Source organism: Haemaphysalis longicornis, unplaced genomic scaffold (assembly GCF_048455015.1).
Source record: "Haemaphysalis longicornis isolate Haplotype H1 unplaced genomic scaffold, Haemaphysalis longicornis Haplotype H1 scaffold_1, whole genome shotgun sequence".
In the NCBI taxonomy this organism is placed as follows: Eukaryota; Metazoa; Arthropoda; class Arachnida; order Ixodida; family Ixodidae; genus Haemaphysalis; species Haemaphysalis longicornis.
In genome coordinates, this window is record NW_027526203.1 from 250,720,477 (window position 1) to 250,745,937 (window position 25,461).

At 47.7% G+C, this 25,461-nt stretch overlaps 1 protein-coding gene and 1 long non-coding RNA gene across 2 annotated transcripts; both read left to right on the top strand.

Moving 5' to 3' along the window:
• Nucleotides 1-4,816: 4,816 nt before the first annotated feature.
• LOC144144152 (uncharacterized) lies at nucleotides 4,817-6,385 on the top strand. Its single transcript, XR_013317172.1, has 4 exons — nucleotides 4,817-4,932; nucleotides 5,121-5,280; nucleotides 5,368-5,490; nucleotides 5,976-6,385. It is a non-coding gene; the product is annotated as an uncharacterized LOC144144152 (long non-coding RNA).
• A 14,081-nt stretch (nucleotides 6,386-20,466) lies between these two features.
• On the top strand, nucleotides 20,467-25,461 carry LOC144158575 (uncharacterized). The gene is made up of 3 exons (XM_077689547.1): nucleotides 20,467-20,780; nucleotides 21,739-22,178; nucleotides 25,448-25,461. The coding sequence occupies exons 1-3, from the start codon at nucleotides 20,572-20,574 to the stop codon at nucleotides 25,459-25,461; spliced, it is 663 nt and encodes a 220-aa protein (XP_077545673.1). The 5' UTR covers nucleotides 20,467-20,571.

Consider the following 25,461-nt stretch of genomic DNA (forward strand, 5'->3'; position numbering starts at 1 on the left):
ACCGACGAAAGAATGGCACAATGTTTGGTTTCCGCCGCAGCTCTCGACAAACTACATCCTCCTGCAACTAAAGAATAACATATTCGAGGCTGGCAGCAAGACCAGACCTAAAGCTATACTTGCCCTCGACCTGAAATGGGCATTTGACAATGTGGCTCACGCTACTATTCTCAAGAACCTCAGCGATCTCGGTATCGAGGAAAGAATGTATGATTATGTTAAAGACTTCCGGACAGCCAGAAAAGCCGTCATTAAGGTTGGAGACCTCCGTTCCGAAAGGATTTCGTGTGGAACCAGGGGAACTCCACAAGGAGCGCTCTTGTCTCCCATATTGTTTTACATAGCCCTGATTAATCTCAGCAAGAAGCTGGCTGAAATCCCGGATATTCATCACGGAATATATGCCGGTGACATCACGATATGGATCAACAAAGGATCGGCAGGAACAATGCAAGACCGCCTCCAACAAGCCGCCAACGTAGTTCAGGCCTATGGAAAAGGTTGCGGACTAACCTGCTCCCCCCCCCCCCCCCGAAAATCCGAGCTCTTACTCGTGCAAAAGAGGCGACGCGACGCAGCCATGGACATATATCACTGGACGGACATAGTATACTTCCTTCTTCAACAATTAAGATACTGGGTATGACCTATCAAGAAAATTGCAAAAACAACCAGCTAATCCAAAAACTACACTCTTAATCTGGTTCCATGTAAGTTCCAGTTAAACGGGGCGATCCACATATTTTTATCTGGATCCAAACGAAGAATAACTGGAACGAGAAATATAAGTGGATCTTATCTGGAACTGTCCATTTGTTTTCTTTAGGTTTGTGTTTATTATGTGGAACCGAATAAATGAGGGAATGCGCTGTCGGCCGTTCCAGTTACTGTTCCACTTATGTCCCAGTAAAAATTTTGGACAGTGCTTTTGTATATTTTTTGCTCGTGTCTTGTTCCACATAACTTGTGCGCTGCAGTGAAGTATGCACTGAATCGTGCATTAACTGGAACAATGAACCACATATATATTTGACGCGCTTTGGCGCACAAGCGCACGCACAAGCACTTGCACGCCCACGCCCACAGACATAGATACACGCACACCCGCGCACCCACACATACACACACACATGCATGCAGTCACACACGCACACACGCACACACGCACGCACCACATAAAATTTAATAAACTTCGTCGATATCTATGGAACTGTCTTAGAGAAGTTTACTTATATAAGACGGCTAAGACGTATTTTTAGTGACGTTATTTGACAGAAAACAATATGTCCACTGCTATAACAACACCGTACAAAGCATGAAAGGTGCGAGAAAAGAGTATCTTAGCGAAAATAGAAATTTCACGAACCCCTTTCAGGTTGTCTGCGGCGCTCAGACCGCTTTAGTGAATATCGTCTTTTGCTAATTGCAGACGCGCAGTACGTCTGAAATCACCAATGACTTGAATTTCAGAAGGACCAGATGTCCCCAGGTTCTCCTTCTGCGTTTGGAATAGAGCCGTGGTAGTGCTGAAGAATTCATTGGGCTTTTGTAGATACCTCATAAAGAAATATATGTAGTTGTTGAGACTATTGCAAGTTCTGCATTTGGTTCACAAAGCGTCGCAGAAACATTGTTTTTTGCTCAATGCTCAGCCATCAGCTCGCTGTGTTGTAGTACGTGCATAATTTTAAGTGCTTTACAGGAACGTATGAATGGCTACAATCTGCTGTAAAATAGGTACTTAGTCCACTTTATTTATGCCCTGATGCGGTATATACATAGTGTTAACCGACTGTGCCGCATTTTACACTGCACGCAGCATGTCACGAATGCAGTTATATATGCTTGGATGTTCGTTAGCATTTTTCGTCTCGTGCATGCTATTAAGGGTGACTCACCTGATCCAATTCATATGGGACTCACTAATTCATGACGCAAATTCATGAGACTTACTAATTCAAAAGCACCATGTACCGATACAAGAAGTTTTACAAATTCACAGAAATGACACTAACAACCTGGTTTGCTTCTTCTAGAAATACAGTAGACCCACGTTAAGACGAACTTGGTTAAAACGAACACTGATTAAGAACCACAACATTTTTCTCTTGTAACGTCCACAATGCAATACACCTCCGCTTAAGACGAATTTCGGATAATACGCATACATATTTACGGTCCGTTCGGGTTCGTCTTAACGGGAGTCTGCTGTATATCATTTCTTCGCAGAGATAAAAAAACTAGAAACGCATTTTGGTTTATCCAGTCTTCACTGGAAGGTGCTAGCGGTCTCACCATGCGAGAGTTTTATTTCTTTGTTTCAGTAGAGAAGCGACATATATCTAAAATAAGCAAACTAGGCCGTTGTGAATATCGGTATGTATTTGTAAAACTATTCGTATTGGTGCACGATGGTTTTTAAGTCCGTTGGTCATGACGTAGTAAGTCCGATAGGAATGCTAACATGTGAGTCCCTTTTAATTTCCACAAGCAAAAACAAGAGCCTCTTTGCAAAGAGCGGTTGACTGGGTGAACGGAACTAAACCTAGATATACCACGTGATACCTGCATTATTTTGTATGTATTAATGCTGAAATGACATTGTAATTCCTAATTATGCTGTGCAGTAACGGCAAAAATACGCAGAGTTAACTTGGTGGTGTTGTGCCTTGTCATAGTAATTGAAGTTCATTGAATGACCCGCCTTCTCTAGCTGCTTCCCCAGTTGCTGTTTTCCTGTAGTATTGGTGTTCAGGAGGGAAAAGGGCTGGGAAACGGGCCTATGTATTATTACTTACTAATTAGCTGTAAGTAGCTTTATATAACGTGGGTATCTAAGAGCGTCGCAGTATATTTTATTGACTACGGAAAGGCTTGTTGTCAAGAAAAGCAGTAAATGAAGCCACGCCCTTTTGCATTCATTGTAAACAGTAACGGAGAAATTGTCATCCAAAGTTAAGCTCGGATATCGCACGCACTCACGACCCTCCGCGAGAAACAACTTTAGCCAGTACTAACGCGCTAACGCGGCTATTATCTGAGCTTTGTTTCGGCCTCAGCGGGCGTAAACGTCCGCTTAGACGCATACGCCCGTTTTCCGAATCCAATAAAAGCCATCACGTGCGCCGAGTTTGTATGAGTTCTTATGCGGGCGCATCGAAAAGCCTCCGCGAGAACGAAAGTACGCCGAAGCCACGAGGAAAAGATCGCCACTCCAGTAGCGCATGCAATGCGCATGCGTCAGCAGCAGCACGGCAGAGCTGTTTTTGCGTTGATTCACGGTACAGTGGGGCTGCAACGGGTACGATGACGACGGATGAAAATCGGGACTGCGTCAACACTTTAAACGACAGCAGCGCTCCCATCTTCCAGGATTCCCTCCGCTAATTTTACGGTCTTCCGCATGCAGCGCCACCAGTGGCACTCCCAAGCGGGTTTCTCAATTGCTCGCGCGATGCGCCTGATATTTACTAAAGAAGTTCTTGGTCACGCTGGCGAGAACCGTTAGCGCCGTTAGCAGTTTAAATTGGGTTGATTGCGGCGCGCAACTGCGAATTTTTTCATATCCCTGGGCTGTATTTCCTGCTCGACGATGTGGAGTTTTTCCAGGAGGCGCAAAAAAGGTCAGTGCTGCTTATTTATGTGCTGGTAACGGTTGTTGTTCAGTGACATCCTTGTTAACTGCGTCCGATAAACATACCGCGTCTATGCCCGTTGTTCGTGTGTCGTTCATGCTTGTGGTCGCGGCGTGTAACATTTTGTGTTGGAGAAACGTTTGCAGCCGTAATTTACCAAAACTCCCGTGTTCGTGGGTCAGAGTCGGCTGGAAATTTCTGACTGCGTACGTCAGAAGTTCCTGGTTTGGGCGTTTCATGAGTGGATGTTTCCTTACTGTGTGGCTTTGCTTAGTTGTATATTGACGGTAGCTGTGTATGTCTGCGGTAGCGAATATTCTCGGGTTAGTCGCTCGCGATAATCGCGCGTGCACACGTGTACAACTTCCAAGCAAGTTTGTCGGAGCGTCCGTCCTTAGATTTATTGGTATTTTTAAAACTTGCGTGGTAATTTCGGCGTTGTGTTAGTCTGATGAGTAGAATGCCATTTACTGTGCTTACCAGACCGGGAGTCTTCGACCTTGCCCGTTGCGCGCAAGGTAGACGCTATTTCGAGTTGTGTTGATGTGCTTTCAAGGCGTCAGCTTACGTTTATCTGTGCAGTGTGTTATGCAGTTCCATGTTTCTTCCAATTCCTTTGACCAATTGAGATGATCTATTTTACATTGCCTGAAGTGTAGAGAAATGGAAGGGACAGTGGTTGTCTTAGCAGTACCGCAGTAACAAACGTTTCTTTTGTAGAGGGGAAGAAATATGTGGAAACACGCAGCGGGTATATAGAAAGTGTGCTGCCGTTTCTATGCTGTTAATGTCAGTGGTAACTTGAGACTTCAGGATAATTATCCAATATCCATAATTAGTGGTTGCTACTTCAGGAACCGCGTTAGAAATAAGCCACTCTTGCATTTTTATGCCGTCAATGTCGGTGGCAACCCGAGAGTCGAAATAATTTCCGACAACGCTCCGGTGATAAGTTCTTGCATGACTATGTGCACCCAACATTAACCCATTTCTGTGCTTCCTTGAACTTAGAAAATATACTGCGAAATTTGTCTCTACACTGGTAGTTTGCGACAATTGTTTTCCTTTGTCTGAAGAACAGAAATTAAAACGAATTATTTCCATTCCTTACATATACCTGTGAAATCATGGCTGTGGCATTCACTGTGGCTGAAGACATTTTCGGCACACCGAGGCGTCGTCGTGACAAGTGTGACAGATTGTGAATGCATTGTGGAAGTCATAAAGCCACGAAAGAGTGCCTCTTGAGCGTTGCGTATTATACAGACGTTCACCACACCGCATGGAGCAATGACAGGTGAGCCTAAAAATGTTCAAATATTTTTATATTTATAATTGTTTCGCCTGAAAACGTTACCAGGGCTCGTGATGCAAAATAAATTTTAGCACAACTAATCAGGCCTTGTACGAGATCTTGTAGTACTCCCTTCTTAGAGGGAAGCGTAAATTTATGCTTCGATATTTTTATACTGTTTTTATTTCTAGGAAATAGGGCGGACCGGGACTTAAAACAATGGAACAAGGAATGCATACTGCCATTTTCCTGGTTCTTGAAGGCGTGTGTTCACCGTTCTTGAAGTCGTGTGTTCACAAAAAGGAAACACGTGAAAGCCGTTGTACGGGATGAAATCATTGCATTCTACAAGTAAGTACGCACTCCCAGTTCTGGAACTTTGATGGTCCCTTTTTAGGTAGTTGCATTATACGTAATGGCTTCGGAACACCATTTCAGTGACAACTTGACCTGTAGGTGAAAACAACAGTAAGAGCTTTTGGGAACACGTTGGCAAAACTTTCCTGGAAAATCACTCCGAGGAGGCCCTGCCAGGAACGCCTGCATCTTAATTTTAGTTGGGTAAGTTGGCATTTTATTTTTGTGGGACTCAATTTATGGTAGTGTTTATTGAAGCTGGCATTTTATTTTTGCGGGACTGAATTTGTGGTAGTTCTTTGTGGCAAAATCTTACTGTTAAGAATAAATCGTGAACTCCAAATTGGGAAATACCTTCACATTCAGCCTGTTTCGGATGCTGCAACATGTGGACAAAAAGACTATTATTTTGCATTCAAGTTTTGCAAACGTTTTGCTTTCACACTGAGAGTTGCTGCTGTGATAATACGGCGCCACGGCCACGCCCAATGCGGTTGCTTTCAAAATTAGAGAACTGCCATTGACAGTCTGTGCTAATATTTTTTGTACATTGTTAGCAGCATTCCCAGAAAAGAAACCAAGAAATCGCTGATATTTCAATCAATTACTGTGCTATAAAAGGGGTATCCTAGGCAACTCACTCATTTAAAGCCATCGTCTAACAAAATTTTCTTGTTCCTTCCTTAAAGGTACATGACGTGGTCCAGTTATTCTCGACGTCCAGTTATTTTGAGAGAAGAGAATGGCAGCGTAAATATTGTCTGCAAGAAACACGTCATGGATTTTCCGCCTGCATTGTCGCATCAAGATGTGGTCATCCTCCTCGCCGTATATTTCATCTTAATCTCCTGAAACTTATGCGACTTTGGAGAGTTCTTGGGACTTTTGCAGAGAGTTCTTGTCCATTTAACAGTGGCCTGGTGTCATTTAAGTTTAAAGCTCTGTTGAAAGACTTGATGTGGTCACTCTACTTGGGGTTTTAAATTATTGTTAGACGTTTAAGCCTATTCGGAAAGCTATGTCGTGGTTCAAATGATGGGTAGATGCAAGCGGCATGTCAACTGCAAAAGTGAAGTCGTGCTTTCCTTTGCAATTTTTCATTATTGGCACAAAGCGCAGGCTGCCTTTGCTGCTGCTCTGTTACTCTGTTAATGTAGCTAATGGCACTGCACTGTAATGTTTTTACTATTCAAGTGCAGCTCGAAATTTTTTCCATGGCAGTGCTGCTGTTGATGGATGCAAACGTGAGAATAATTATTTACACAGACGGTTTGGGGTTTTATTAATCAATTTTTGTACTGTATCTTAGCTGACACCTAAGCCCTAGAAGAATGCGAAATATACATATTTGGCTTGAAAAAGTTGTTTACTTTGGACAAAGTTGCATTTCTCGCTTGTTAGAGGCAGTGCTTTGTCACAAGCATGCTGTCGTCATGATAGTAGGGTTTGTATAGCACGCAACTGAATTTTACCTCAGATAAATGTTTCGGCTGGAAAAATGCTTCCAAGTTCGCTTGGTAAAATTGGTCACCTGTATGTTTCAACGCTACCTGGCTTGGTTATTTGGGATGTCTGAATTGTTCTTGAGGGAACTAATAACGTCTTTAGAGTTAGGCTGCTTGATAAATTTTAAAATGCGTAACATGCTCCGAGCTATCTGGTTTGTAAAATTTTGTAAGATTCACACTGGGTGCTATGAGCTTTTTTTTGGATAAGTTATTTTAAATAGCTACAAATTGTCGGGGAAAGAACGCGGCTTCAGTGAAAGGCTTTTTCAGGGCGCGTATATAGTCGGTTTTGGCTACAGTTAGCTTGATATTACAGTTAGCTTGATATTGATATATGGTGTATGTTTTAGGTGTGCAATAGTGCCACATGCTTCCGGTAATTTTTTCTGTGCAAATGTTAAATTGTTAGTATTGGCTCCGGTGCTCTTTTCCTAGATTCTTGCAGGTCTTGTGATAATCCAACCGTGTATGGCTTGTATTTTTGGCTTTTCCCTACAATTTAATAGCAAACTGCATTTTTTGGAACCGGGATGCGTAAACATGGTATGGCAAGCGCTGTGGGTACTTCCGCATTTGCGGTAGCTGATTTCATGTCATAAAACAGCATATTTTATGCTCACTGTTGTGTAATGCTTTTTGAGTTACTGCGAGGGTAGATGTACAAGTCTGTTTGTGACGCGGTTGCGCTTAAAGCCATCTTTATTACCCATGTGTTTTTAGCAAAAAGAATGGTAAATATTAGCAAAAATAGGAAAATGCCACTTAGATCGTTTTCGCCACTTGATATCGTTTTGGTATTTGATCCTGTACGCTGGTCATTTTCTGCCCAAGTGGAAACAGATATGTCTCCGTATCTCAAATGTACGCAATACTACGAGCGAATAAAATTTCCTTAGTGTTTTTAAAAGCATTGTATCAGTGCTAATAGTTGGTTTGGTGTGTATTTTAATGCGAGTCTTGTTTCTTTTACATGCAGCCAAAACCCAGAACAGGATTCGGCGGATGAAGCCAAAGTCTCTGTGTGCCGCTCCAGGTATCTCAGACCAACTTTTATATAGAACTGTGCTCCGATAGGCAACTGTTGGGAACTGTCAGGGACCACACTGCTGCGGCGGTTTCTGTTTTCCAATTGTTGGTATCACTGTGGGCCATATGTCAAGGCTGCGTTAGAATGGTGCTTGCGGTTTCCTTCTGATACCAATGCATCCGCCAGCCTGGCAAATGACCTCAGTTTATACCAACAGGAAAGCAGACATGTTGGAAAAGTGGAGTCCCATAGACAGCTTCTCAACGTCTATCGGAACACCGTTTTATATAAACAGCTGGTCTGAAGGTACCTGGAACGGCGCACCGGATAAATCCATAATCATTTTACGTGGATCAGTGTTCCAGTAACTTACACTACCAGTTTATTTGGAACAGTGATCCGTATATTTTTATTTGGAACTCCGATCCAGATAATATAGCTGCAAAAATATGTGGTGCACTGTTCCACTTACATTTTAAGGATATGTGGAACACGGTTCCAAATATATAAGTGGAACTTTTTTGCAAAAAAGTTCCAGTTACTAAGTGGATCTTATGTGGATCCAGATTAAGAGTGTAGAAGCAACCACAGCGCAAATAGTTAGGATGCTCCGAATGATTGCGAATCAGAACCACGGCATGAAAGAGCATGACATGCTACGTTTGGTCCAAGCGTTCATTGTTTCTCAAATAACCTATTTCGCCCCCTACACCATCTTTGAGGGGCGAGAAAAGCAGAAGATAAACAGAATTATCCGCAAAGTGCACAAACAAGCCCTAGTTTCGCCCACAAGTACATCTACTGCTCTACTGCAAGCACGTGTTCTACTGACTAAAGCCCACCGCTCACCACGCAGAGAACACGCCTAGCCATTACCTCCCCCCCCCCCCTCCCTGGACGCAACGTACTCCAACGCCTAGGCTACACACTCCCACAAACCATCGAAACGACGTCGGACATCCCACTGGACATTCGGTCAATGCTGCTAGTACCCCACTTCCACGGACCATGAACCCTCAACACCATGTAGGGAGAAGGCAAGCCAGAGCCCAAGCCCTCGGAAAATTACACGGAGAATCTACCACCACGGTGTATACGGACGCAGCGGACTACGCGCGCGAGAACATCAAAACAGCAGTTTTCGCAACCCCCACTGCCCTCATCACGAGCATAAGTCTAAAGCAGTGCACTACCCTCCAAGCGGAAGAGGCAGCGATCGCATTAGCCATTGCGCAGACTCAAGCCAGTACCATCATCACTGACTCCCAAGCCGCATGTCGTACGTACATGGCGGGAAGAATTTCCAAAACAGCAATGCAGGTTCTAGCCCAGAATCTCCCCAAAAGAAGCCTATCAATAATTTGGACGCCTGCCCATTCGTTACTCTGCGGCAATCAAGCAGCCATGCGTTCGCCCTAGGTCTTGCAAACCGGGCACCGTTGGAGGGTGACGACCGGGCAGATCACCCTCTCACTACTTTCAGCGACATCACGCAATACTACAGGCTATCCCGACGCACTTACCCGCCAGGAGGTGACTCGCTGTCCAAAGAACAAGAAGCGACCTTCCGCCGTCTACAAACACCTCACCACACCCCACGAGACTACACGCCAATTCACCCCACACTCTATAACCCCCTGGGCAATTACTGCGGCCAACGCGCTACTTTATCCCATATGGTCTGGGAGGGCCAGAATAACCCATGCTTGAAATCAATTCCCAGACCTACCTATGAGCAGTGGGAGAGTGAGCTTGCCAGCTCCGACCCGAATAGGCAGTTATGGCTGACCGAAAGGGCGAAGACGGCAGGTAGAACCAACGGAGTCCTGAACTAAGGACACCGCCCACCTACCAGCTCTTCAGTTGAATAAAGATTTTCCTCCTCCTCCTTCCGTTTGGACTGTCTAGCGTACGCGCGGAGAGAGCCGACCCTGCCAGGTGGCTTGGCTAGCTCGAAACCGTAGTGGGCAGTCTCTCCGCAGTAGGTGATGTGCGAGAGTAGTAACAGTAAGAACAGCGTGTTATTTTATTCTAATGCTACTACTCTAAATGTAGTGTAGAGTAGAGGTAGCCCACATGCTCTACGTGCATTTATATAGCTTGGGGCACTTTATAGGTGTCTATGCTGCCTTGAGATACTGAACTTTTGCTGCGAAGTTCCAGACAAGTAAAGAGCTCCGAAGGGTCAAATAAACTCACTCGGTAGCAAAACTTCATCCTTGTACATACGAGCGAAAACGTCCATTCCTTCACGTCAATTTGATCCGTTGGGATTCGCAACGATGGAAGCGCTATCGCGCGTCGTTTTTAGAGAGACAAGAATTCGAAACTTGCCAATAAACGTGTGTATGAATAGGGACGCTAAATATTAAGAGTTGCGCATGTGTAACTAAATGAAAAGAATGGTGATGGTCAGTGCAGAGAAGCACTTGTTAAATAAAAAATTACTTCGACGAAAAATTAATGTCGAGGTTTGCACGTTCTGCAGAAAAACTGTTGACAATAGGCGATTCTACGATAAAAAATGTTCAATTGGAAGTAACTTAATGTCACACTGTGGTCTATGTACTCTAAAAAATGTCCGTGGATCTGCTTTTCCACACTGCACCCGAATTGCCCATCTCAGCGTCCGTGGGATCAAATCCGGCAAATAATGATGTACTACGTATGGTTTGATTCAGAAATGGTCTCCACTGTGACATCGCACAATGCAGACGTCATGCTTGAATGGCGCGATATCACAGCGCAGACCACATTTTTCTCGTCAAATCTTTTGCCGAGTGTCGTCACTGGCCTGTTTTACCGCACTGACCTCAGCGATTCGCCTTCTTCGTGCATGGTGTGGAAGCAGACACGCGGACATTTTAGAGTGTATATATGTGCCTCGCTGGCACTTCATCGTTTCCAGGAGCACATTCCATCCCAATCGTCATCGCCACTCGCCTTCCTCCTTGTTCGTGTCGCGCAGCCCGAGTATCCCCTACTCTTTCTGTGTTTTATTCCCCTGTGGCGTTTTATCTATACTGTTCTCAGTCACAAGGATCCCTTTGCGCTAACTAGTAAAAAATGGACGAATGAACGTTAGCGGCATTTGTTTTCCTTGCTGCCATTCTAGTCGTGCGGGCAGTAAAGCAGCGTTTTAGCATGTTGGCGTAAGTGTGATCGAGTAGGCATGGCTACTTGAAATTTGCCGCCCGATATTAGAACACTTGCCGACTACGGGAAGAAACTGCACCCGACGGCCAACCGCTGTTGTACGTACTCGGTGGATGCTGTCGTCATCTGCCTCCCACTCACCAAAAAACCAAAGTTAGCGTTATCCAGTTTTATGGGCGAGGCCCTTAGAAGCTCGGGCTGTCGGCGTCTCCTGCTGTCCTCGGCTCATGTAGACACGGCAGTAGAACACCGGGACACTCGTTTTACAACGCCTCGCGCTAGAACGCAACGCGTACTAAATGAAAATTGTTTAATGGATAAAACCGGTTCAAAATAAACTAAAATGATTTAAAGATTTGTGGAACGCTCTTTGTCGGCTTCAACTATCGTCAAGTACAAGAAAACGCTGTTTGTAGACGGGTTATAATTTCTGTTACACTCAGGTACCCACCGGCTCTCGACGCTATAGGCTTGATCGGGTCGGGGGTCGTTTGAAGCAAGCTTGAAAGGCATATTTACCTGTTGCCGGGGCGACTTTGTAGCATTATTGTAAAGGACCTTCGGTGCGGTGTACTAGTTGTTTTGTGAACTTCCATGATCTTCACTTCCTTTTCCTCTGTGGCACATTACGTAAATCCTGTGCTCTGTCGACCCGTGTAGTAGCTAACTACAGCGGGTCCTAGCTGTAACCTGTGTTTAATAAATTCTCTTTAGGGCACGCTGGGCCTGACGGTATCCCTGCTGGATTTTACAAGAAGTTTTTTCCGGCAATTCGGGGTGCACTACTCGACATGGTGAACGGCTTTCTTCAGCGCGGAGTGCGACCTGACTCCTTCCGTGAAGGCCGTGTCATCTTGATCGCAAAACCAGGCGGGGATCCTACGCAGCCCCAGGCGTATCGACCAATTACACTACTGAACACTGACTACAAGATTGTAGCATCCATTTTGGCCAGACGCACCAGTACCGTTTTGCCCGATATCATAAGCAAAGCGCAAACGTGCAGCGTACCAGGTCGCACAATTTTCTCGTCCCTGGCATTGACGCGCGATTTGTTCTGTTACGCGACAAAGATTAGCGCTTCTGGGTGCTTCATCTCTCTCGATCAAGCGAAAGCTTTTGACAGAGTGGAGCACCGATACTTGCTGGGAGTTTTGCGCCAATACGGCTTTCCGCCAGACTTTGTCGCTATGCTCGAGCTGTTGTACTCGGACGTCAGCGTCCGAATCCTTGTCAACGGGCTTTTAAGTAGTCCGTTCTCTGTCACCCGTGGGATAAGGCAGGGCTGCCCTTTGTCACCTTTGCTTTTTGTCATTTGTATCGACCCACTGCTGCGCCGTGTTGATGCAAGCACTGCCATCCGCGGCTTTCCGTTGCCAGGCATAGGCCAAGTTAAAGTGTCCGCGTATGCGGACGACGTGTCCCTGTTCATTCGGGACGAGGACAGCTACCGAGCATTTATGCGGCTATTTCAGGAGTACGGTGAGCTGTCTGGAGCTCGACTGAACAGGGGAAAAAGTATGGCGGTGCGCTTCGGCACATTTGCGTCTGGCTTGGCGGGCGACGTAGAATGGGTGACGGGTGTTCGAGTACTAGGTGTGGTTTTTCATGCCTCGGGTGAAGTGGCGCGTAGTACGTGGAAGCGCCTCCTTGAGACTGCGGAGCAACGTCTTGCAGTTGCAGGAAAGTTCAGGCTTTCCCTTGCAGAGCGAAGCTACATAATTAAGTCGTCCGTCTCGGCAGCGCTTTTTTATGTAGCACGCGTAGCAAAACCGCCGCGCCATTTCACCCGACAGTTCGCAACGAAGTTTGGATCGTTCTTCTGGGCGGGCAAGACGGAAACAGTGTCACGAGCGCTGCTGAGGCTGCCCAAGTCAATGGGTGGTTTTAGTCTGCCTTGTTTGCAAACTATGAGCAGCGCGCTGGCGGTACGGGCAGTGATCGACCTTGTGGACTCAGACGAGTACCCAGGAAAGGTGCTGCTCCAGTACTTTCTGGGAACTTCCCGGTCATTATTTTATGACGCGCACATCGCCGGTCCTTCAGCTGAGCAGCCGCCGCCATTTTACGCGTACGTTATAAAAACATTGCAAATCTCCAGTCTTCCTTGCCAAGCCTAAGTTTTAGGGAAAGTACGGCAAGTGAAGTGTGCGAAAAATTGGCAATAACCCAATTAGACAACCAACAGATAGGAAGGTCACGCGGTGTCCGGTGGCATCAGCTGACTTCGGCGGCACTTCCGGCTGATGTTCGGGATTTTGGATGGCTACGTGGCTGGGAAGTTCTCCCGACGTGAGACCGTCTGGCGAGATTCGGCGTTGTGCGTTCCGCACGGTGTCCACACTGCGACCACACTGAAACGTTAGAACATGCCTTGTTTAAATGTCGTGTAGCGGCAACGTTTTGGACTGTATTAAGCCGGATGTTCGGACTCACACTTCGAATGAACACTCGTTCAAATGATGTGTTGGTGAATTTTCTGATGTGCGCTGGTGCTTTCGTTTTGTGGAGAAATCGTGGCGCTGCATGTCTTCGAGCCCGGCCGCAACGGGCAATGTACCCTCTGCTGTGGCGTGTCCGGTCGATTCTCATGAGTCATTTGGAGCATGAGTTGGCAGCTCTAGGGGAAGAAGCCTTCCTTTTGCGTTGGTCTACGCGCTTTATAGTGGTCAGGAGCAACATCCTGAACGTTTCCCTAGTGCCGTACTGAGTTCAGTATAGCTTATGAACTCTTTCTTTGAACTCTGGTGGACTTTATGTGACTTCATTTGCAGTAGCTTGTTGCCCACGCCAAACATTTTTGCGCAGTGTGTAGAATGACCACGTTACATGAAAACTGATTGGATAATTTTCTGTACTTAGGGCAGCGCTGTTATCACTAGTCGCTGCGCCTTGACATGTGGGTTATAATAAATTCTCTTTACCCCCCGTAGCAAAACCGCCGCGCCATTTCACCCGACAGTTCGCAACGAATTTTGGATCGTTCTTCTGGGCGGGCAAAACAGAAACAGTGTCACGAGCGCTGCTGAGGCTGCCCAAGTCAATGGGTGGTTTTAGTCTGCCTTGTTTGCAAACCATGAGCAGCGTGCTGGCGGTACGGGCAGTGGTCGACCTTGTGGACTCAGACGATTACCCAGGAAAGGCGCTGCTGCAGTACTTTTTGGGAACTTCCCGGTCATTATTTTATGACGCGCACATCGCCGGTCCTTCAGCTGAGCAGCCGCCGCCATTTTACGCGTACGTTATAAAAACATTGCGAAATCTCCAGTCTTCCTTGCCAAGCCTAAGTTTTAGGGAAAGTACGGCAAGTGAAGTGTGCGAAAAATTGGCAATAACCCAATTAGACAACCAACAGATAGGAAGGTCACGCGGTGTCCGGTGGCATCAGCTGACTTCGGCGGCACTTCCGGCTGATGTTCGGGATTTCGGATGATTGCGTGGCTGGGAAGTTCTCCCGACGTGTGATCGTCTGGCGAGATTCGGCGTTGTGCGTTCCGCACGGTGTCCGCACTGCGGCCACACTGAAACATTAGAACATGCCTTGTTTCACTGTAGTGTAGCGGCAACGTTCTGGACTGTATTAAGCAGGATGTTCGGACTCACACTTCGAATGAACACTCGTTCAAATGATGTGTTGGTCAACTTTCTGATGTGCGCTGGTGCTTTTGTTCTGTGGAGAAATCGTGGTGCTGCATGTCTTAGAGCCCGGCCGCAACGGGCAATGTTCCCACTGCTGTGGCGTGTCCGGTCGATTCTGATGAGTCATTTGGAGCATGAGTTGGCAGCTCTAGGGGAAGAAGCCTTCCTCTTGCGTTAGTCTACGCGCTTTATAGTGGTCAGGAGTAACATCCTGAGCGTTTCTCTAGTGCCGTACTGAGCTGAGTTAGTTTATGAGCTGTTTTTCTGAACACTGGTGAAGTTTGTGTGACTTGATTTGTAGTGGCTTGTTAACTACGCCAAAAATTTTGTGCAGTGTGTATAATGACCATGTTACATGCAGACTGATTGGATAATTTTCTGTTCTTAGGGCAGCGCTGTTATCACTAGTCGCTGCGCCCTGATATGTGGGTTATAATAAATTCTCTTTACCCCCCCCCCCCCCCCACGATGCTTGAGCTGCTGTACTCGAACGTGAGGGTTAGAATCCTTTTCAACGGACTATTAAGTAGTCCGTTCTCCGTCACCCGTGGGATAAGGCAGGGATGCCCCTTGTCGCCTCTGCTCTTTGTCATTTGTCTAGACCCGCTGCTCCGCCGTATCGATGCAAACACTGCCATCCGCGGCTTCCCGTTGCCTGGCATAGGTCAAGTCAAGGTCTCTGCGTATGCGGACGATGTGTCCCTGTTCATTCGGGACGAGGACAGCTACCAAGCGTTTATGCGGCTATTTTATGAGTACGGTGAGCTGTCTGGAGCTCGACTGAACAGCGGCAAAAGTATGGCGGTGCGCTTCGGCACATTTGCATCTAGCCTAGCGGGCGATGTAGAATGGGTTACGGGTGTTCGAGTACTTGGTGTGGTTTCTCATTCCTCGGGTGAAGTGGCGCGTAGTACGTGGAAGCGCCTCCTCGAGACAGCGGAGCAGCGTCTTGAGGTTGCGTCAAAGTTCAGACTTTCCCTCGCAGAGCGCAGCTACATAATTAAGTCGTCCGTCTCGGCGGCACTTTTTTATGTAGCACACGTAGCGAAACCGCCGCGCCATTTCACCCGTCAGCTCGCCACGAAGTTCGGGTCGTTCTTTCGGGCGGGCAAGACAAAAACAGTGTCGCGTGCGCTGTTTAGACTGCCCAAGTCAATGGGTGGTTCCAGTCTGCCTTGCTTGCAAACCATGTGTAGCGTGCTGGCCGTACGCGCAGTGTTCGACCACGGCCTCCGCGATCGGCTGCCGGCGGCGCGCCGCCGGCAGCCGATCTCGGAGGCCGTGGTTCGACCTTGTGGACTCAACTGAATACCCAGGGAGGGCGCTGCTGCAGTACTTTCTGGGAACTTACCGCTCAATGTTTTATGACGAACGCATTGCCGGTCCCTCTGCTGAGCAGTCACCGCCATTTTATGCCTATGTTGTCAAAACACTGAGAAACGTCCAGTCTACCTTGCCAAGCCTAAATTTCAGAGAAAGTACAGCAAGCGAATTGTGCGAAAAATTGGCAATAAACCAATTAGATAATCAGCAGATAGCAAGATCACGCGGTGTCCGTTGGTATCAGCTGACTTCGACGGAGCTTCCTTCTGATGTTAGGGATTTCGGATGGTTGCGTGGATGGCAAGTTCTTCCAACGTGTGACCGTCTGGCGAGATTCGGTATCGTGCGTTCCTCACGGTGCCCGCACTGCGGGCACACTGAAACATTGGAACATGCCTTGTTTCAGTGTCGTGTAGCGGTAACGTTTTGGACTGTGCTAAGCAGGTTGTTTGGTGTTACACTTAGAATGAGCACACGTTCAAATGACACGTTGGTGAACTTCCTGATGTGTGCTGGAGCTTTTGTATTGTGGCGAAATCGTGGTGCCGCGTGTCTTCGCGCCCGACCGCAACGGCCGATGTTTCCATTGTTGTGGCGTGTGCGGTCAATCCTTATGAGTCACTTAGAAAATGAGTTGGCAGTTCTAGGCGAAAAAGCCTTCCTGTTACGCTGGTCCACGCGTTTCATAGTGTCCAGGAACAACATCCTGAGCATCACTATTGTGCCGCATTGACTTTCAACGAGTTTATGAACTCTTTCTGTGAACGCATGTGAACTTTTTATGGATTGATTTCGGAGTAGCTTGTTTTACCACCATAGACATTTGTCGTGCAAAGTGTTGACTGCCCGGAGTATTTGGAAACTGATTGGATTTTGTTTTTCTGTTTTTCGGGCAGCGCTGTTACCACTAGTCGCTGCGTGCTGATATGTGGTTTTATAATAAATTCTCTTCACGGACGACGTGTCCCTGTTCATTCGGTACGAGGACAGCTACCAAGCATTTATGCGGCTATTTCAGGAGTACGGTGAGCTGTTCGGAGCTCGACTGAACAGGGGAAAAAGTATGGCGGTGCGTTTCGGCACATTTGCGTCTGGCTTGGCGGGCGACGTAGAATGGGTGACAGGTGTTCGAGTACTTGGTGTGGTTTTCCATTCCTCGGGTGAAGTGGCGCGTAGTACGTGGAAGCGCCTCCTTGAGACTGCGGAGCAGCGTCTTGCAGTTGCAGGAAAGTTCAGGCTTTCCCTCGCAGAGCGAAGCTACACAATTAAGTCGTCCGTCTCGGCGGCGCTTTTTTATGACATTAGCACGAGTAGCAAAACCGCTGCGCCATTTCACCCGACAGTTCGCCGCGAAGTTTGGATCGGTCTTCTGGGCGGGCAAAAGAGAAACAGTGTCACGAGCGCTGCTCAGGCTGCCCAAGTGAATGGGTGGTTTTAGTCTGCCTTGTTTGCAAACCATGTGCAGCGTGCTGGAGGTACGTGCAGTGATCTACCTTGTAGACTCAGACGAGTACCCAGGGAAGGCGCTGCTACAGTACTTTCTGGAAACTTCCCGGTCATTATTTTATGACGTGCGCATCGCCGGTCCTTCTGCTGAGCAGCCGCCGCCATTTTACGCGTATGTTATAAAAACATTGCGAAATTTCCAGTCTTCTTTGCCAAGCCTAAGTTTTAGGCAAAGTACGGCGAGTGAAGTGTGCGAAAATTGGCAATAACCCAATTAGACAACCAACAGATAGGAAGGTCACGCGGTGTTCGTTGGCATCAGCTGACTTCGGCGGCACTTCCGGCTGATGTTCGGGATTTCGGGTGGTTACGTGGCTGGGAAGTTCTCCCGACGTGTGACCGTCTGGCGAGATTCGGCGTTGCGCGTTCCGCACGGTGTCCGCACTGCGGCCACACTGAAACGTTAGAACATGTCTTGTTTCACTGTCGTGTAGCGGCCACTTTTTGGACTGTATTAAGCAGGATGTTCGGACTCAATCTTCGAATGAACTCTAGTTGAAATGATGTGTTGGTGAATTTTCTGATGTGTGCTGGTGCTTTTGTTTTGTGGAGAAATCGTGCTGCTGCTTGTCTTCGAGCACGGCCACAACGGGCAATGTTCCCACTGCTTTGGCGTGTCCGGTCGATTCTCATGAGTCATTTGGAACACGAGTCGGCAGCTCTAGGAGAAGCCTTTCTTTTGCGTTGGTCTACACGCTTTATAGTGGTGAGGAGCAACATCCTGAGCGTTTCTCTATTAACTATTTCTTTGAACACTGGTGAACTTTGTGTGAATTGATTTGTAGTAGCTTGTTGCCCACGCCAAACATTTTTACGCAGTGTGTAGAATGACCACGTTACATGAAAACTGATTGGATGATTTTCTGTACTTATTGCAGCGCTGTTATCACTAGTCGCTGCGCCCTGATATGTAGGTTATAATAAATTCTCTTTACACCCCCCCTCCCCTTCCCCCCCCCCCCCCCCCCCCCCTCGGGATATCGGATGGTCGCGTGGCTGGGAAGTTCTCCCAACGTGTGACCGTCTGGCGAGATTCGGCGTTGTGCGTTCCTCACGGTGCCCGACTGCGGGCACACTGAAACATTAGAACATGCCTTGTTTCACTGTCGTGTAGCGGCAACGTTTTGGACTGTGTTAAACAGGTTGTTTGGTCTCACACTTCGAATGAGCACACGTTCAAATGACGTGTTGGTGAACTTCCTCATGTGTGCTGGTGCTTTTGCATTGTGGCGAAGTCGTGGTGCCGCGTGTCTTCGCGCCCGACCGCAACGGGCTATATTTCCACTGCTGCGGCGTGTACGGTCGATCCTTGTGAGTCACTTAGAAAATCAGTTGGCAGTTCTAAGCGAAGAAGCCTTTCTGTTACGCTGGTCCACGCGCTTCATAGTGGTCAGAAACAACATCCCGAGCATCAGTATTGTACCGCATTGAGTTTCGGCTAGTTTCTGAACTTTTTCTGTGAACACCTGTGAACTTTTTGTGGATTGATTTGGGGTGGCTTGTTTCACCACCACAGACATTTGTTGTGCAAAGACATTTGTTGTGTTGTACATGTGGACTGCCCGGAGTCTTGGAAACTGATTGAATTTTTTTTTCTGTTTTTTAGGGCAGCGCTGTTACCACTAATCGCTGCGCGCTGATATGTGGTTTTGTAATAAATTCTATTTTCACACATTCTAGGTTTTACTCAGCACAATGCTTGAGCTTAGGCTGGGAGCCCACACAAAATCGAGAGACCCGTTCGTCAGCTTCCTGCTTTGTGTGGGTGCCTTTGTTGTTTGGCGCTGGTGAGGTGTAGCCGCCTTGCAGGCACGACCGCAGCTGCCATGTATCCCCTGTTGTGGCGCGTTCGTAAAATGGCCATAGAGCACCTGCAGCATGAGCTGGTGGCGCTGGGGGAACAATCTTTCCTCCTGCGTTGGTCGATTGGCTTCATCAAGGTCGCCAGTAACACCGTGCAATGGTGTATAGTGCCTTATTAATAATGTGTAACATTTGCGTGTTGTCTAGGGAAGGGAGTCGTATGTTCAGAGGCCAAGGCGCAGTTTTGGCAGCCTGGCTGAGCATGCGTCTATGTACGGACATAGTACGGAGTAGAACTGATGTGCGTGAACTCTTGTGGCTTTTATGTTGACTCCCATGCGTGAACTCTGGTGTCTGGACCTTGAGCCGTGGACATTAATGTAAAAAGCCTTCGGTGCGGTGGACCTTGTTTTTTTTTTTAACTTGTGTGATGTTCACTTCGTTTCCTCTGTAACAGATTTTGTATATCCTGTGCCCTGTCGACCCGTATAGTAGCTAACTACAGCGGGTTCTAGCTGTAACTAGTCGTAATAAATTCTCTCTTCGAGGACGAGCCCCCAGGGCCAGGTGCGGGCATTGCACAGCGCTCGCGTTGATCCCTGCCACTACCCCAAAGTAGGACAGGTGTGGCATGCATTTAAACGTGGCCTCCGCGATCGGCTACCGGCGCGCGGCGCGCCGCCGGCAGCAAATCGCGGAGGCCACGATTTCAATTGCTTAAATCCGGTACAACGCAAAAGAGGGCGCCACCGCCTCAGCAAGCGCGCGAATGCTCCTCTCACCGGCGCTTCTCCGGTGCCCAATCAGCGCGCGCCATGTTGCAAGAGAGGCTTACAATCTTTGAATGCACGTATTGACTGCACGCTTTGCCCATCCGCGGGTTTCACGTTAGTGGAGATGGCCCGGGTTTTTTTTTTTTTTTTTTTTTTTGCTTTCGTTGTTGCTGCTGCTTTCCGCCGGATCGGCGGTTTACATTATAGGAGGTATTTGTTTCGTCGCCATGACATGGGTTGTAGGAAGGGGGACATTAGTTTTATGCGTCTCTTTCAGGTATACGCCGCTTAATTCACTAAGAATGCAATACATACAGGTAAATAGTGATGATGATAACGCTTTCAACGACTCCGGTTGCCGACAGTTTTGTTGCAGCCTCATAGCAAAAAATTCAGGGAAGCTTGCATTCACGCGCAATAGACCCTATGCGAAATTGCTTGGTGATCTAGCAACACTGGTGTAAACGAGACCGTCGGCCATATTGGTACGGGCGCCGATCGGGAAGTCTCGTATTGTTTACTGTGGAAGAGTAGGTGACGGTAACGCGGTATGGCTCAAACTGGACGGTGTTTTCCGGCTCTCGACCGCGGATTGTGGACGAAGGACTTGCCTGCGCTGCCGACTGTGTCTGAAGACTCATACCACTCGGGGTGCCGCGCCAAAGACCCATCCGAGCGGCAGCGGAGCAGGGCATGCCGCCTAGCCACCGAGGCGCATTGCTCGCCTTCATCGGTGCGGACAAACACGTGCGACTCGCAGTAAGTAAATCCTTCTTTGTTTTTACTTGACGCGAGTTAACCGGTATGAGCATTTGTAGACCACTTTGTTCATCGTTGTTTACCACGCCAATGCGTAGCGGCGACCCTGTTGCAGTAACCCTGAAAGAGGAGAGCGACAATCGCCAGACCGTACCGCTAGTGGGTGGATTAGGTATTTTCAAATGCTGTACATGGAATTTACGGGATGATTTTTGGCGAAGATGTTTACGGAAAGTTTGCGGCCGTTTTCCGTGACTGTCGTCCGCCCGCGTGTTTGCCGCAAAGCAATCGTGCTTTGCGGCGAAGTCAACTACAAAAGCGCACATACGCCTTGAATTTTCTTTTTTTGTGTGTGTTCATTATTTATTGCGCATGCTCTGCGCAAAAATCTGTTTGTGTGTCTTTCTTCTCCTTTTTTGGCGGTGGGGTGGTTGTGTTTGTTTCTAAAGCGCATGTTTTTAGTGTGCACGAATAGATAATACAGTAAAACCTGGTTAGCTCGAACTCACTGAACTAGAAGATTTTTTTTTAATTCGATGGGTCATCGGTATAGCCCGAATGTTTGCCTCTTTATCTCGAAAGATTCTGGAAGTGAGTTCCAGATAATCATATTATTGCTTGCTTAAGTTATGACGAACACGATTATGCGGGTACTGGTATACATCATTACCCACGCTGAGGTTTTTAAATGTTAAACTTCCTTCTCTTGAAAAATGCATTAACAAAGCATGCAGAGATACTTGCACGCTCGAACTTGACAAACAATTTTGACATCATTGCTGTTTGAGGTGTAGATTATTGCCCTTGCAACAGTGTTAAGCAAGACACAAAATCTGGTCATTTTGAGTCTGTTCCTTGCGGCCACTTCTTTCTGCTCTGTCCCTTTACCATAAACTGCAGCGGACTAGTCCTGTTCTTCCCTGAGTGTTATTTACTGATACTGTCTCTGTTCTTGCAGGTTGGGCTTCATCCATGTGCTCAGCAGCTGCTTTTGCTCCCAGAAGAAAAGTGGCCGGCCCTATGTTGTGTGCCTCACCTTTGAGACGGACAGTGGGGCGATTGGGGAGGCATCGTGCGAGTGCCCGGCGGGTTGCAGTGGAGCATGGAGTCACATCCTGGCTGCTGTGCACCTACTCGCCCTCTTGCAAGCCGAAGGTTTTAAGCGGCGCCACCGAAGCTTGCGTGCACTGAGCTGCCACAACAGTGGGGACGTCCGAGACAGCAGGGCATCAAGCCAGCGAGTGTCCAAAACATTGACTGGAGAAGCCCGCGATAAAATGGCCCCTCCCTTCCCTTGCCAATGCGTCTGTTCGATGCACGTCGAGTACAGGAGCAATGCGAGCAGCAACAAAGTGCCGTGCAGGCGCTTGGGAGAAAACTTGGTAGCCTTGAGAATGAGTTTTTTGCCCCAGTTGTGCCGGCCTCCCGCTCCTCCTCCTCCTCCCCCCCCCCCCCCCAGTGACAGAAACAAGGACTGGCATGGCACCTGAAGGGTCACCTATGAGCTACCATCAAGCATTCATGCCACATTTCGCCGTGGTCATCTCGCAAGCACGCAGAGGCTGGGCAACATCGTGTTTACTAGACCGCGACATGCAGGGGTGCGCGAATGCTTCTTTTTGTTCCATTTATATCCACAGTTATATCCACAAAAGCGCAAAAGCACTCAAGCTGATGCGCGGCGGCCTGATGCAACTGTGGCCGTTTTCTTTTTTTCTTTTTGAATAAAACTTGAAAATTGTCTCAGCTACCTACATCAATGGCCACTATCATTACGTCGGAGGCATGCATGCAGCATGTGACAAACTAGAGGAGTGAGTGTATTTTAGTCGCAAAATTTTCGACAGTAAATACATCGTTGCTGGAATGACAATGGGCACCAAGTTAACTTGACGTAACAACAAACCTTTCAGCCCGGCAAATCGGGAACCAAGTGCGAAAGCTCGAATTTTCCACCGTTACAGCATCATAAAACAGTGTTCGCCACTTCTGCAACGACACGCGGCTAAATGCAACGTAAAGAAATCGACAACACACTCCCATACCGTGCGCGCCCGCCACAGAGGAAATTTTCAACCGCGCCGTGACGGCGTAGTGCGGCAAGAAAAGTTTGTTTACAGCCCTAGGTAAGATAATAGCTCGTGTAGGGGCTAAGCGGTATCATTTAACAATGAAATGAAGCTGGCGCAGAGCCACAGGGACGAGTAAAGAAACGGCCTAATTTTGGCAACGTGTGGTACTGTTTTTCCCGGTCGAGCGCCGCTGTCAGTCGCGTGAATAGGCGGCGCACGCTCACGCTTCATTTAGAATACAAAGGCTGGACAACAGAACTCCAACACAGCTGTATTTTTCATACAGACAGCGACTACGGAACCCCGCGCTTAGCGAACCAACGACAAATATTCGCTCCAAGCGCACCGCGCCCAGCGTGTCACAAAGGTTGCTCGCGCCGGCACAGTTCGCGTCACAAAGTTCGTTCAAAAGCGTATAACTTCACGTACCTTTTCTCCATTTGAACCGGTATTTCCGCATTGCGTGCTCTGCGGCACGAAGCAATGCTCCGGCATCGTAGTCCATCACCAAGAGCGGTCAATGCCCGCCTTCTATGTTTTGCTAATTGGTTTCGGTTTCAAACGACCGTACCAAAATGGCGGACCTAGTTACCGGAGTCGACGTGAGATGGCGGGGCGCATTTTGCATAGGGTCTATTGACTTGAATGGCGAAGCTGTTGTAGGGGAGCATTGCCGGACACGTAGTTATGTTTCGGTATCATTGTTTATTTGCATAGTTGCGGTGCTAGTAATCGTCGTCATATGCATCGAAGAGGTCGTCGTCTTCTTCGCGGCGAGTGGTGGATGCAAAGTTATCCTCAGCACTGTAGACTTCTACCAGCTCTTCGTCATCGACTCGAAGCAGCGGTGGCGGGATCTGCAAGTCGTCTCAGGAAAGCCGGTGGCACACTCATAACCATGTCTCCAATTATTCATAAGGGCTTCTAGAGAATGCGGCGACCATGGTGACCTCTTCCAATCAGGGTGTCTTTTCATCATTAGCATTAGAGCTGGAGATTTTTTTTTTTTTGCTAAAGCCACTGCGTGAGCCGGGGACTCGGCGGTCGCCGGCGAGGCACGCGCTCACGAGCGCTGGGCATTTTCTCGCTCCTGAGGGTTTTCGCCACTTCGTTATTATTATTATTATTATTATTATTATTATTATTATTATTATTATTATTATTATTATTATTATTATTATTTTGCTATAGGCGCGTGCCGAGTACGTTCGGTGGTCCCCGCTAGGCAGGCGCTCGCGAGCGCTCGGCATTTTCTCGGTATTTCTTCCTGCAACAGCGAACTAATGGCTTGTACAACAGCTCCGCTGTTACTCGAGTGTTCTGGTGCTTAGTGGTTTCCATGTGGAGCCACAGGAAACCGATCTGTCCGTCCGAAACGCTAGCTGCGCCACATCTTCGATGCTTGCGAAAATGCTAGCAATCAATATTGTTATGGCCTTCATGTTTAGATATAAAACATCTTGTAATGTCCCTTGAAAATCGTCTCCATGAAATACATGTTCATATAAAATGAAGCCGACTTTAAAGGTGTTCGGTGTAGAGCGCTATAGGGATACATAGGGTTATGTGGAGGCATTGATTAAAATTTCTTTAGGCTATCATAGGATATCAGTCTTCCTCTTTTGCCTCTGAAAAAAGTTTTGATCCCCATCTGTCAGTCACACCTCACAATAACAAAGAGAAAGATTAACACTGTCCCGAAATTTTAATGTGAAGGCATTATTACCCTACCTTTGCCGTGTTCGTGCGAAATTTGTGAAGCCGGTATCGTGAAGCCTCACTCCTGAAAGAGAGAGACAGAACTTTAATCTGGTCAATGTCATTCAAGTCGCGCTTGTATCCTGTGGCATCCTCCACTCACCGGCAATCTCCAGAGTCCTCTCGATTAGCCGGACCTGAAGGTCCAGATCGGAGTGTGGAGTGCGGCCTCCTAGTGCTCCTCAGAGGAGAGTAGAGGGAGCAAATTCGGGGACATGCCCATATGATGTGAAAAAGGGTGGTGTGTTCTCCGCACAGGCGGCAGGCCGCGGTTGGGTAGACACTTGGGTGTATGTACGAGTACAGCCGCTGGATAAAAGGCGCACTTGCGTGCGCTCCCATCCAGCGACCGTGGTACGATCCCCCGTTTACATTGACCCGACGATGGCGAGTTGAGTCGAAATAAACAGTTTTTTCGGACTCAGCCCGTCCATGTATAAGCGGATGGGTTGGGTCGGAAAGCCGTCGTGGCAAGTCCAGTGTACCAGGACGCAGGGGGTCGGTTGACTCATTCGTCGGGCTGAGTTGGCGGGCCGCGAGGAGCAGAATACTATATTTTCGCGATTTTAACGCGCCCCCAATTGTGACGCGAGGGTAAGTTCGCGCAGGAAAGTTCGAAAAAAGAATAATTTGACACTGACTGCACCGCGCAGATGAAAAAGACATTACACCACATATCTGGAAGAAGGAGATATTATTTGGCGTATGCAACTAGGAAAGCAAAAAATGAATTGTGCTTCATAAGATTGCTTATCCAGCTGCTGCTGGAAATAAAGGTATAGCGGGGAACATTGAAGCTGTTTGCGATTTCAAGTGTTTTGATCTTCATCATTCTAGGCGTGATGGGCTGA

Excerpts from the sequence above, each read along its gene's own strand:
- LOC144158575 (XM_077689547.1), top strand. The coding sequence starts at position 20,572 with ATGGCTCAAACTGGACGGTGTTTTCCGGCTCTCGACCGCGGATTGTGG. Across the intron at positions 20,781-21,738 it reads ACAAACACGTGCGACTCGCA|GTTGGGCTTCATCCATGTGC; the intron begins GTAAGTAAATCC and ends CTGTTCTTGCAG.